We start from the raw sequence: 13,681 nt of genomic DNA, 5'->3' as shown, positions 1-13,681 counted from the left end.
TTTAGTTTCCTTTGATTAGTTTTATCCTCTCTTGGTTTATTGCTATGTCCACTTTAGTTTCTTTCCTGTTGCTACATTTATTTTATCGTTTATTGACCATCAGTAATCTTCACTCATCACCTGCTGCGCCGCCTAATCATCATGTTTCACATCATGTGTTGATTTTTCACTGTTCAGCGTCGGATTCTCTGTTTTTATGCCATAATTCACATCTAGTTCTTCGCTCCGTTTTATGTCCCGCTTCTCCTGTTTCAGAGTTTTGCGCAATGTGAACGTCATTTTTTTTTTTTAACCCCCGAAGGTGCACAGCGTTCGGGAAACGTATCAATGGGGCAGACTGGCATAAATCTTTTAAAACAACGGAAACAATTTCTGCATTCTGATTATTGAAATTTAAAAGTGCTGTGTTGTTCCATCACCCCCGTTTCATACCGGACCACTTACAGCACCGTGTTAACGCTATAAAATGAACGCTCTCTATCGTGGTATCACCCATGGAGGGATTTCTTTATTTCTTGATTTAAATGGGTTCATTTTTCAGAGGGATACAAAGTGAGGATATCGTGATTCTAGTAATTATATGTTTATAAGAGCGATTTTCTGTTGTCCTTCCATGGAAGCGGGCAGCTTTCAAACGGAAATAAAACACTTTTTAATATAAGTTGCTGCTTTGACATGATCACAGAACTGCCAAAACATATGTACAAACATACCAGACAAAGTGAATCACAGCAACGTCATCAGCCGGTGTAACGCTGAACTGATGCGGTGAAGCTACCAGTAGCAGGAGAACGGAGCTGCACCAAGAAGCTAACAGAAGCTAACAAACACTGAATAGAAGAAGAGCTGCCATCAATACAGTTGCAGCCAAGCATGATTTAATGTTACACAATACAGTTTTACCAAGTTGCTCAAAGTCTAAACTGGTATTGTTGTGCATATAAGGTGTAAAGTTTACCTTAGACCAAACGCCCCCCAAAGGAATCCCAGCGCCCCCTGCCATCCTCTGAACGCCCCCTTGGGGGACGGTACCGCCCACGTTGAGAACTGCCAATCTAGACATTGAAATGAGGTAATCTGTTAAAAAGTCTGCGAGTCACATGCTGAGAAAAACCGACTTCAGTTGCTCGAGTTTTCAAATTAGTGAAAGATATATTAGTAGATAAATGGGCTGTGAAGATAACTTGATTTTCAGAATATCAATAACCTTTCATTTAAATCATAATGTTTTGTGCGGTTCTCTCCTCAGGGACATTGACCCCGTCGTTTGGCCAGGGTGCCACTCCAGGTCCGATTCCCTTTGGAAGTCCAGCAACTCCAGTCCAAGGCTTTAATGCTGGTCCTTTCGGTAGGTTATAGTGATGAGCCATTTCCAGACTGGTCTCCTATTGTTGAAAGCCTGAAAGTGCTGCTTCTGATTTTTTTTAATTCCCATTCTTGGCTATGTTTTATTGAGGTATATTGGTACAAATCATATCCTTTTAACCTTTTAGTGTTTCTGCAGAAAGTCTTGTCCCTCACTTGATACTGGAATTTCTCCACATCTCATAAAGAATCCTGTTTCCATTTAAGGAAAGGGACATTTCTTACCTCTATTTGTTAGAAAAAACTGAGACATTTTAAGATTAATCTCAGAAATGTGTTTGAGAAAAAAATCATGGAAGTTTCTGTTTGAAAAACTAAAAATTTACTAGAAAAATGTAGACATTTTGAGATTAATCTCAGAAAATGAACATTTTCATTAGTCTGAACCAAATGTAAAGAAGTGTTTATTTATTAATTTTTTTCTGTACTTCACAGGGTCTCCTGCAACTCCCACCTTCTCTATTGGAGCCGGATCGAAGCCGTCCGGTGCACGTCAGAGGTTGCAGGCACGAAGGCTGCATAACAGGAAGAAGTAACCCATTGAGCGTTCCGACACCATTTCTAGAGGACCATGGCAAGCCTGACTGATACGCCTCCATGGTTTTAGCTCCAACATCCTCCAATCAGGCTGCCACCCTCCTCTCCCTTGTTTCCTCCCAATCCAACAGCAGTGTGTGCTGGAGCGGAGCGCTGAGTTAGCAGAGGAGTTAGCGAATGTCACAGCAGGAGGGAATCATCCACAACAATGTGCTATACTTGAAGAAAGACAGAACAGTCAGTCGAGTTGTTGGATTCTGAACAAAAAAGTACATCCAAAGTTTCTCGTTCTCTTTCAGTACATGGACACTCCTGCCGTTTTTGTCCGGAGGAGAAAGCTGAAACGTTTATTTTTTTACGTAATCTCTGGTTTGTATGTTACCGAATGTTTCAGTACAATGAGTCTAAACAGGAGAAATGCTCAGCTGCTTCAGATGAGGTGCAAGATTGAACATGGAATTGCATTTAAATTATTTTTTTAATTGGCTCTCTGACCTTGTAAATGGATGAATGATGTTTCTGCACTTAAAGGGCAACTCAGTTTATGTCTTAATGTAGTTTTTTGCAGATGCTCATGCTTTGGTTGCATATCACTATTGCAAGCATTCCCAGAGTCCTCCCATGGATGGCCTTTTTTCCTTTAATCCTTATCTTTGTTTTGTTTATATGAATCATTTGCCAACACTGATGAAAGTAGTGGGTCAGTTTGTGATTAGGATGACTACTTCTGACCTGTGCAGACAAACCAAAGCCAACTGTTCAACTTCATGTCTGTGAATAGAATATGTGATCTCCAGTTCACCTTTAAATGCTGAGATATGTGTGCTCGTACGTGTGTGTTTCTGCCAGACTACCTCTTTTTAACCACAGGCACTGAAATCTTTTGTTGATTCGTAGATTGGATTTTAACTTTAGCTACTGATCTGCGCAAATGGTTTGAAATATATGCACACCACATTACCCTAATTTCAGAAATGTCATTGTTACAGTGGTTTACACAATATTATCCTAAAACCAGGTATTTTAAACACGGGCTGAATCTGGACTCTTGGATACAAAGAGTTTTGTTTTTAATGTTTTGCGACATGGTTTCTGGAATTTTTGTCATTATTTTAATGTTGGTTGCTTCATCAAAATGGTTTGTTGCTTCATAATGATTGCTCTCTTGTGAAACCTGAACAGCAACTGAGTTAGTATTTGATGGGGTTTTTTCCTGAATGAATAAAATCACAGTTTGAGACGTGAATGTTCAACCTTGTACACATAAAACTCTTACGCTATGAGTGCTTTTTTTCTGAGATTAGGTGGGTAAAATAACCTTTAAGTAATTTTTTCTTGCAGTTTTTGTTTATATTATTTAAATGTGTATAAAACAGTGCTGGGATGTGTAAATAATCTAAGCCTGGTATTCAGTGGTAAAAATCCACTTTTTAGCTATTATCTAGCATAAAAAGTCTATAAAATGACAACCAAGATGTTCCCAAAGAGTGATCCAAGAAATCTTGAGAATGATTTAGTATCAGGACTTTTACACAAGCAGTGTTCCTAAATGAATCCTTTCCTACCATGACGCCTCAGAATTTCTAGGAAATTTGTTGTTTAGAAACAAGTTGACCATCTTGACTTGCCTGTGCTCCAGAATTGGTGCTGGTGTTTTCCTAGAAAAAAAAAACATCTTGGCAAATTATTTAACTGTATTGTTCCCAAAAATAGCTAATTTTGAGACTATTCAGGCCTAGAGATAGTTTGTTCTAGAAATATTTTTTGCATTGTCTAAAGAAATATTACAAAAGAAATTAGAATGCCTAAACTAAACTGAACTAAAGCAAGAAATGTATGTGTACACCATTCTCTAAAAGTCTTACATTTCTGATAGTTCAACTTATAGCTTTTTAATTCCTATTTTTTGGCATTATCCTGTTAACCTAAACAGAACCTTCTGTAAATTAAAACTAGCCTCTTGAAAGCAGTATTTGTAATTCCAGCCATACCTTCATCCTTTCTAACTTTTGAATTAATTTATATTGATTTTTCAGTCCACAGGGCCGTTTTTTATGCCACACCATTCAAGGTTGAATAAAATAAGCAGGTGATCTTATTTCTGCATTTTTTTTTTATTACACATTCTTTAATTCGATGGGTTTTTAAATTTGTTATTATAGGTTCAGTGACATTTTCTATTAAAATGAGGACCAAAACACTTTTAAAATGTGTTTTAGAAATGTCAGGAGCAATAAGTACTTGCATTTCTGTCAACGATCTTTCCTGTTAATTTCTATAAATTAGTATATTGAAATTGTGTGGAAAAGAGAAGTTTGTGAATATAACACTAGCTTTACCGGTTGATTAAAATGTTTCAATAAATAGGAAAACGTTTTCCTAGCAATATATAATTTTACTTACTGGTTTTTAGTTTATTTCAGTAGAAATTGTGTCTATCGCACTGCTAGTGGAAAAAATGGTTTTACAGTTACATTCCTGTCCTTTAGGTGGCACTGTAGGTTGCCATGGGTGTTTATGGTGCATTTACGAAAGATCAGAAATGGCCATGAAAGTCAAAAGCTGCAACAAGAAATTACGTCGAGTGAGTCAAATTGGTACTACTGCGCAGAATTTCTGTAAATAATGAATGAATGTTATATTTTAAAAGTTAGTCTTTATTTAGAAAGCCATTTGTTGAGAGTTTCCCTAATCTATTTAATTAACATGGAAACACAGCAAAAAAAAAAAGTTACAAATATCAGTGTTTGAAATCATTCGAAGCTGATATAAAAAATAAAACATTCTCTCATTGTAGTACTTGTGTTTACGAGTTGAATTTAGTAACCTTGAATGCAACACTCAAATATGACACTCTAGCGCATGCGTCATGTCCTATTATAATGGGCTAACTGTTAGCGTTGTAAAAGAAATTACGTGGCTGGAATATTTCAATATGGAGGTAGCAGCATTAGTTGCCCTGACTTTATTATTAGGTGCTTTGGTTATTCTGGTTGCTTTAGCGGTGGGAAGGAGAAAAGAAGAGATAAAGGAGGAAACTGAGCAGGCTGCGGAGAGTTCAGGTGAGCGAACCGCGGAGCTCATGTAACTAGAATCGGCAGTGCTGACTGACTGCCAGCTCGGTATGAGTCCCCTAAATGAGCACCCATTCATTCTTATATTCATTCACTTTGTAAAACATTGGGATTTTGTGCTAAATATTAATCCTTAATTCTTATGAATGTATAAAAAGAAATAAACTAACTTTCTGTCACCTGCTTCTAGCCAATAGTGAAATGTTTTATTAACGGACCAATGAGGTCACAGCTTTCTGCTGCGTCACAGCTCTTTTTCATTCATGGAAAAGTTCAAAATGTCTGGTAGTGAACGTTCATTAAAGACTGTTTATGTAATAGGAAAGTGTGCAATAAAACTCGTTTAAATATGATAAACTCCAACGTAATTCGTTGTCATTTGCATTGATTTATTTGGAAATCTGAATCAACAATTTCACAAATTATTCATGAACTTATCTAAATTAGTCATAGCAGCCATAAAAAATATCTCGTTGTACAACTTCTTGTGCTCTAGCTGAAGCCAGCGCTGCGAAGGGCCCAACGTCTAAGAAGCAAGACAAGCAGCGGAGCCGCAAAGACAAACCAGCACAGCACAACTTCAGCCATCCTCTGCTGGCAGCTTCACTGAAGGTAAGCCATCCGGATAAACCTCACACTAACAACAGGTGTTCTATATTGTCATTTTTGGTAGACCTAAACAAACAGAATGCTACATTGGTAGTTTTTACTAAAGCCATTTTTGCAAAATTCCATCTGATAAGTTAATGACTTCACCAGCAGGAGATATCTTGTGGGGGGGCGGCATGAGAGTGGACCCATCCCCTAATCTCACAACCGGAGGTTCTGAATGTCAACCATGCAAAGCTCCATACCCAATTAATCAGATTAATTATTTCGGCCCTAAATGTGACATACTATGCATGCGTTTAATTTGTGTATCTTGTGCTCCTCAGGGCCATAGCGGGAATGTGACATGCTTGGATTTCAGCAGTAATGGGAAATACCTGGCGTCCTGTGCCGATGACCGCACCATCCGGATCTGGAGCACCAAGGACTTCCTGGAGCGGGAACACAAGTGTCTGAGAGCTAACGTGGAGCTGGATCATGCCATGTTGGTTCGCTTCAGCCCAGACTCCAGGTCTGCTTCTTTTTCCAGACTATAGTAACTCACGTAAAGCAGTACATTCTTGCCTCTAACCTTTAAATACTGGAACAGCTTGTGGAAAAAACACACTGGAAATGACAGCTCACTTTTACCTAGAGCTGTAAAGTTTGTTTTTAAACATGGTGAGGCATATGCCTGTTATGATAACACAATTTACTGGATGATAAATTGTCCCAGTAATTACTGTGATAAATAATAATATTGTTTGGGTTTTTTAGACTATTTCATTGATCATTGCATAATAATGCAAGTTCCTCTCAAAGACCAATAAACTTTAATTTTGTAAAGAACACTTCATGCTGGAACCGGAAGATATTTTAAATATCCAAAATAAAAAAACAACTAAAAAAAAATAGAATAGAAATAGAAATGCTCTCACAACTGGAGGATTGTGAGAGCATTTTCTTAGAACATTTCTGAGATTAATATGAAAATGTCTGAGTTTTTTTAGCAAATTGTTTGACTTTTGAGGTGCTGCGGTGGCACAGAGGTAAAGCACAATCCATGTACAGTGTCTCTGTACATGGCTGTACAGAGACTATGGCATGGCTGAGTCCTGACCTGATGACCTTTGCCACATGTCTTCCCCCTCTCTCATTACCCATTTTCCTGTCTGACCACTCTCAAATAAAGGCCACTAGAAACAATAAAACCTTAAAAAAATAAAAGCTTTGAACTCTTGTAGCTCAGAAATGTCTTGTTTTTTCTAGAAAATAAAAAAAAATGTTTTTGCCAAAAATGTACTCCTTTTTTTCTGTCATCATTCAAACATGTTTGAATTCTTCACCGACGCCCCGTTTTATCCTGCAGGGCTTTCATCACCTGGCTCGCCAATGGAGATGCTATTCGTATCTTCAAGATGATCAAAAAGGATGACGGGACCTTCAGCTTCAAGGCCGCCTCGGAGGATTTCCCCCAGAAACACAAGGCCCCGATAGTTAACATCGGAATTGCGGAGACTGGTAAAGAACATGTCACATTGTTCTATTTTGTGATGGAGAGAACTGAACTTTTCCACAAATATGAAGCTCCTCATTGTTTCCTTTCTGCAGGTAAATTCATTATGAGTGCCTCAACAGACACCACCATCCTGATCTGGGACCTGAAGGGAGAGCTGCTGGCCTCCATCAACACCAATCAGATGACCAATTCTTATGCAGCTGTCTCCCCCTGTGGCAGGTCAGGTTCAACACAACAAACACTTTAAACATTTACTGCAGCAAATGGTTAGGATTCTGGTGCTCACTGTGGAGATCCAAAACTTGGTGATTCCATCTTCTCCCTGCCCTCATCCTCAGGTTTGTAGCATCTTGCGGCTTCACTCCAGACGTGAAAGTTTGGGAAATTTGCTTTGGAAAAGGAGGAGAGTTCAGAGAGGTAGCCAGAGCATTTGACCTGAAGGGCCACTCTGCAGGAGTTCATGCATTTGATTTTTCCAATGACTCTCACAGGTAATAAGTGTTTGTAATTAGGATCTTTGTATTGTTGGATAAGATAAATAATGCAGCATTTATAAAACACATGTTTGTTTTTTTTATTAAAATTTCTTTCTATATCATTGTATTGATGGCAAGTTACTTTAAGGGGGAAGTGTTATGATTGAGACTGCAATCATGGGAGGCATTAACATAACATGTTATAAAGTTCACCTCCCATTAAAAACATACCTAGAATGCTGCTTTAATTCTTCCATTCATGTTTCAGAATCCCTACATTATGAAAAATTCACATGTTTTTGTACTTCTATTTAGGTCTCAACTGCTCCTAAAAACTGCTGAAGCGCTTATAAAACACCCAACTAGTTTTGGCAATAATGTTTTTGATGTCTGGAAAATGAGGCATTTCAACATGTTCACAATGTGACTTCACAAATTAGCCGGCTCTGTTCCTCATCTAGTAACGCAAACTGAACTCCAACAAGTTTGGTCATCTGGTTTTATCACTCTATGCACTTGTCCTTTCCAGAATGGCTTCTGCAAAGGACAAGGGTTTTTTGAGGTTGACTTACCATCCGGAAACCACTTGCTGCATTCATGTTGGTTGTGCACAAGGCTCCACTTATGCTTTTCAAAGATGCATGGTTTGCATAAATGCACATCTATTTGCAGCCATTTTCACATGTGAATTTGAGGGGAGTGACCAGCAGCAGCTTATTTGGATTTGGTGACAAGAGATCATTGTAAAACAGATCATTCTGAAAGAAGTTCAAAGTGGGCAGAATTAAACAAACTTAATTCTTATCTAAAAAATATTTTGTGTTAAAAAAAAAATGTAAAGAACATGTTTTGTATAGCCCATAGATCTATCATAACCTATTCAAAGAAGCATAAATAAGAAAAGGTATCTAAAAAGTTTTGCAACCAACTTTGCTTTTCTTTTTCTGATCAGAATGGTGACTGTGTCTAAAGACGGAACGTGGAAGCTGTGGAACACAGACGTGGAGTACAAGAAGCAGCAAGACCCGTACCTCCTCAGGACAGTGCCCTGCTCCTCCTCAGATGGCAGCAGGGTGGCCTTGTCTCCGGATGGCCGGGTGGTCGCCATCAGCGACGGCTGCAATGTGTCAATGTTCGACGCGACCACCGGGAAGCTGGAGGAGGAACTGCGCGGCGTCCACAGCCAGGGGATCACTGACCTCAGATTTGACATCAACAGCCGCTTCCTGGCATGTAGCGGAGACAAGGCCATCCGTGTGTTTCACAATGCGCCAGGTTACCGGGTGGCCATCAGGGACATGCAGGACATGCTGAAGAAGGCTCAGAACGAGGCCATGAAGCAGAGACTCCAGCTGCAGATCAGAGAGGCTCAGAGCGCTCTGGATGCTGCGTTAGCTGCTCCCGTCGAGTGAAGCAATGCACAAAGAGCCACATAAGTTCTTTTTCTGTCAAGAAAATATTCAAATCTGCATGCAGTTTTAATAAAATTATGTTTTTATGGACGGATTAAAGGCAATGTGTTCAAACATGGTACTGTGTTAATTTCTTGGTTAGCATCAAAATAATGACAAAAATGGCATCATTTACTGAGATTAGAGGAATTTTATCAATTACATTTTTGAAGATTTCGTTTTTGGAAAATCTAGATTTATTTTTTTCACCAACATTCCTTGGATTCCCATAGTTCAGTAATGAATATGCAAGTCACTATAGTGATACACACATTTATGCATATCATATGCATATGATTTATGCATAAATCACATGATTTATTTATGCTTAAATCATAAGTGATTTATGAAATTTATACACTAGAAGTGCATAAATAAATACAATGATTTACAATGGTGTATTAGGGTCATATAAAAAGTAAACTTCTAACAAGACTAAAAACATTTCTAGATAAAACATGGAAATTTCAGTTTCAAAAGTTGTACATTTTAAAATTTGAAACTCAGAAATGTCTTGGGGTTTTTTTTTTTACTGAAAATTTCTGAGATTAATCCAAAAACAAAATCTTAAAATAGAAATTTCAGCTTTTTCTAGACAACTTAAATTCAAAATGTATGAGTTTTGTTGGCAGAAATTAAATTGACTCTTCCTTCGTTTCTATCTGCAGTGGCCCTAATGCCGATGTACTATTCTAAGTTCAAAGATTCCGTCTAACCCCACCTGTGCGCCGCGCAGCTACATGTGATGGCGTGTAAATGATGCACACCCCACTCTGATTCGACCCGGATGTGGTTCTTGTTCTTGCTGCACGTTGTTGAGCAGCATGACCAGCAACCCGTGCTGGATGTGAGAGCTGATGTCTGTGGAAAGGATGGAGGTTTCTGTGAGTTCAGCGGAGCCGCTTCGGCCGGTTAGGGTTCCACAACAGAACCGGGTCTTCCTCGACTTCTTCTGGGATCTGGCTAACCCGGACCAGGAGGTCCGGCTGAAGGCGGTGGAGAACTTGATCCAGTACCTACAAACAGGAGACATGGTGAGAGACACCCAGCATGTCCTCTCGGGCAGTTTTCAAACTTCTTCGCTGTTGAAATTATGAAACTATTCAATCTGAAAACATTAAACATCACTATAAATAGTGAGGTACTCAAATGTTAACATGAAGGAAAATAAGAGGATTATTTAAACAAGATGTGTTTCTAATCGAGTAAAATTTGAGTTCCTGATACAAATTATATAAACGATACATAAATCCCATTATTATCCAAGAGAACGCAAATACATTAAAGCACGGCAAAATAATAAGACTAGATACAGAGAAAAGGCCAAAAGGAGAAGACAATTTTTAATTTACGAGTAACTTGAAAGTGGAGATTGTATTTTTGTACCTGTGTATGATTTAATTTAATAAGTAAACTGTATCCCATTCTAAAAACACCATCTGCATTTTGAAACATAATGCTGCGGACAGGGAAACTGTGAGCCTGCAGAGGACTGGAGGCTGGGCCGAAGTTTCACATAACGATATGGATTTAAAGTTTTATCACGATATTTCGTGGTACAAAAGTGGCGATAAGTACTTCTTTTTTAGGTAGTTGTATGGCTGCAACTGTGTGCAACCGCAACTGTAACTCTGCTAACATGCTCTTGAAAAACATTTTCATTTGTAAAATGCTGCTTTTGGAACCGCGGTAAAGTTAGCCGGCTCTGCGTCCAGCCGGCCCAGCACACGATATACAAGTGAGCATAATGTATATGTATGTATGTATATCAGATCTAGTTGCAACTTTCTGATATATATATATATATATATATATATATATATATATATATATAGAGAGAGAGATTTTAGTTTTTATTTTGAATTAGTTTTTCAGCATATATTATTTTCTGTTTGCAAATGCAGCTGCTGGAATTTTAAGTAGCTCAAACATGGACCGGATGTGCGCTTTTATTGTGAAAGCAGCACGTTGATGGGTGTACCATAATGTATATTATGCTCACTTGTATATCGTGTGCTGGGCCGGCTGGACGCAGAGCCGGCTAACTTTACCGCGGTCATTTGGACGCCGGTCAGTCCCATAAAGAAGTGTGTTTTATATCATTACACTGCAAATTGTAATTGCTTTTAGTCATGTTTTCAAATGTATTGATAATTATTGATTCTTTCATTTAGGCCTGTCATGATGACAAATTTTGTTGGATGATGTATTGTCCTAGAAATGATTTTTGATAAACAATAAAAATTTGCTCTTAATACAATTTTCAATTAATATAATGATAATAGCATAATAATATCAATTTGTCCTTTCAAAGACTAGAAAACTTGAATTTGTACAGAACACTCCACAATAGACATTCTAAAGACATTCTAAATATACAAAATAAAACATAAAAAAATTAAAAGAAACTACAACCTACGTAGTGAAGCTTTAAATACGTTTATTTATAAATGTATGGTTTAAATTTATCTAGGAATAAATTTCTGTTACGGTCATTGAACAAACAGTTCTGTCGATACGAACAGTTTTACACAACAAATAGAATTTACTGTGACAATAACGAATCAAAATGATCATCACGATTATCAAGAAATGTATCACACTAAATGATAAACAATATGATAAATGTTCACGACCCAAAAATTACAGGCATTATAAAAATTCAATTAACATTTATTTGTTTGTTTGTTTTGGACAAACAAACAATAACAGAGATTTAAATCTAAAAATGAAAAAAGGTAAAATTGTTCAAAGGGTAATTGTGAAGTCAGGAGTAAATGAAAATATCCTGGTTGCTGTTTGTGCTGCAGGCTGATGAGCTGGAATACACGTTAAAAAGGCTGGTGGACGGCCTGGCCCACACCCGGGAGACGGCCCGACCCGGGTTCAGCCTGGCTCTGGGACAGGTGAGTGGACCGCTGGCCTGAGTCCTGTGGTACAACAAGGAAATTGATACAATTCTGTTAATTTTCCAACTATAAAGCTGCTAAAAACTGTTCAAATTTCGAGACAAAACTAAAAATCCATTTAAGTCTCAGAGATTAGGAGAAAGTAAAGAGTCAAACCTGAGTTTTCTTCTCCCTAAGGTGTTGAGTGCCTTTGAAGACATTTCCCTGCAGAGCATACTTGACAGAATCAAGGAAAAACACAACTTACAGGCTGTGAAAAAGGTACATTTTGATCTTTTGGACTTCATTTAGCACAGAAATATCATTTAAAGGATGTTTGAACACCTCAACCTGGTTTTTGCTCTTTAGAAACTTGCCAGAAATGCCATGTTTGGGAATCTGTTTGGCGTCCTTGCTCTCCATCAGTCGGGACGCCTCGTCAAAGTAAGTCTGCTTCTTAGTTTGTCCATGAAAGCAAATAAAGTCAAATTAACACAAGAATAAAGTCGAAATAATACAAGGATAAAGTCGTGACAATACGAGATTAAAGTCATAAATAATATTTTATTCTCATAGAATTTATTTTTATTAGTGTGGCCTTAGTATCCCATCATAATTAAAACATTTGATGGATTCAATTTTCTTTTTTTTGCCCTTTTTTACCCTATCTTCTCTTGAAACTCTGGGGCGCCCCCTTGAGGCCCTGACTTTGTAAAACACTGATTTAACCCGTATATCCAAAAGCTTTTGAGCTTGTTTACTTTTCTCTGCAGGAACCCCAGGTGGTGCTGGGATGTGTGCAGCTCCTTCAGTGTTTGATCCAGCACAAGCAGCACCTGAAGGACCTGCCTAGCAAAACCATGACCGACATCCTCACTGAGGTAACGGTAACAGCTTCACCTTCCCACCACTATGACCCGTTCTCCTTCTTTAAGCCGCTGTTTTCTGGGTCCACAGATACCGGAGGAAGTGTTTGAGGAGGTTCTGCTGAGCGCTCTGGAGGCTGACCTGGCGTCGGCCTTCAGGACCCCGGAGCAGATGCAGCTGCTGCTGGTGGCGCTGCAACACTTCCCGCAGGCCCTGAAGCCCAAGAAGCTCAAGAAGCTGCTGGACTCTTCCACCATCATCAACGCAGATAACATCCCAAAGTGAGAACATGTTCCACAACTCACAGCATAGTCATTAGTTAATCTGCACCACTGCATTTTATTTTGAATTTAAAAGCTAAATAATCTAGAGCAGTGGTTCTTAACCTTTTTTGAGGTACTGAACCCACCAGTTTCATATGCGCATTCACTGAACCCTTCTGTAGTGATGAATAAAATATGATTTTTCCCCCCAAATTCAAGACAYAGGGGTGACCCAATTAGGATCTAGTCGGGTCACCCCATGATCACAAAGTCTTCTTAAAAGGTGGAGTCTCTGAGAACAGTTCTTCAAAATATATTCAGTATTTTCAGCAAAGTTGATCAAGGTATTTAAAATAAAGACTTTGCGGTATTCTGATTTAGTAATGTAATTATATTAGTTGTGTTACCACCCCCACGCCACTAGAGGCAGTAGCAACCCCGAAAAGATGCGACTAAGGAGCAGATTTAGAAGAACACCGAAAGCTACAGAATTTGGTAAAAACTGAGCTTTGCTGAAGTAAATAAAGATACAAGTTCAAATCCATGCTGAGAGTGGATCTGCTTCAATCAGGGCTCCTCCGCAGCTCTGATTGGCTAAGCAATGTAACGTGATCCTCTGATTGGCTAAGCAATGTAACGTGATCCTCTGATTG

At 38.5% G+C, this 13,681-nt stretch overlaps 3 protein-coding genes across 4 annotated transcripts in view; all 3 read left to right on the top strand.

Moving 5' to 3' along the window:
- Positions 1–4,300, top strand: part of pom121 (POM121 transmembrane nucleoporin) — a 20,662-nt gene extending 16,362 nt beyond the window's left edge. Inside the window, exons 12-13 of one of the 2 annotated variants that reach the window (XM_008428676.2) lie at positions 1,250–1,348; positions 1,801–4,300. In XM_008428676.2, the coding sequence (XP_008426898.1) occupies positions 1,250–1,348; positions 1,801–1,901 (200 nt within the window). In that variant the 3' untranslated portion in view covers positions 1,902–4,300. Of the gene's footprint in view, positions 1–1,249; positions 1,349–1,493; positions 1,654–1,800 lie in introns of those variants that run through there. The other variant, XM_008428677.2, reaches the window with a different exon arrangement.
- Positions 4,301–4,738: 438 nt separating this feature from the next.
- tbl2 (transducin beta like 2) lies at positions 4,739–9,089 on the top strand. Its single transcript, XM_008428675.2, has 7 exons — positions 4,739–4,964; positions 5,473–5,588; positions 5,912–6,096; positions 6,934–7,085; positions 7,176–7,302; positions 7,422–7,574; positions 8,512–9,089. The coding sequence occupies exons 1-7, from the start codon at positions 4,772–4,774 to the stop codon at positions 8,969–8,971; spliced, it is 1,386 nt and encodes a 461-aa protein (XP_008426897.1). The 5' UTR covers positions 4,739–4,771; the 3' UTR covers positions 8,972–9,089.
- Positions 9,090–9,803: 714 nt separating this feature from the next.
- mybbp1a (MYB binding protein (P160) 1a) overlaps positions 9,804–13,681 on the top strand; it is a 37,334-nt gene continuing 33,456 nt past the window's right edge. Inside the window, exons 1-6 of the mRNA XM_008428674.2 lie at positions 9,804–10,044; positions 11,821–11,916; positions 12,097–12,180; positions 12,268–12,342; positions 12,672–12,779; positions 12,856–13,046. Of these exons, the coding sequence (XP_008426896.1) occupies positions 9,868–10,044; positions 11,821–11,916; positions 12,097–12,180; positions 12,268–12,342; positions 12,672–12,779; positions 12,856–13,046 (731 nt within the window). The 5' untranslated portion in view covers positions 9,804–9,867. The remainder of the gene's footprint in view (positions 10,045–11,820; positions 11,917–12,096; positions 12,181–12,267; positions 12,343–12,671; positions 12,780–12,855; positions 13,047–13,681) is intronic.

The sequence above is a fragment of the Poecilia reticulata genome, linkage group LG14 (genome assembly GCF_000633615.1).
Source record: "Poecilia reticulata strain Guanapo linkage group LG14, Guppy_female_1.0+MT, whole genome shotgun sequence".
Lineage (NCBI taxonomy): Eukaryota > Metazoa > Chordata > Actinopteri > Cyprinodontiformes > Poeciliidae > Poecilia > Poecilia reticulata.
Note: the sequence above shows the minus strand (reverse complement) of the source record. Positions and strands in the feature narration are given on the sequence as shown.

Bases quoted from the DNA above. Each gene is read 5' to 3' on its own strand.
- tbl2 (XM_008428675.2), top strand. From the start codon at position 4,772: ATGTCCTATTATAATGGGCTAACTGTTAGCGTTGTAAAAGAAATTACG. The intron at 5,589-5,911 runs GTAAGCCATCCG...TGTGCTCCTCAG, and splicing joins TGCTGGCAGCTTCACTGAAG to GGCCATAGCGGGAATGTGAC. The intron at 7,086-7,175 runs GTAAAGAACATG...TCCTTTCTGCAG, and splicing joins CATCGGAATTGCGGAGACTG to GTAAATTCATTATGAGTGCC.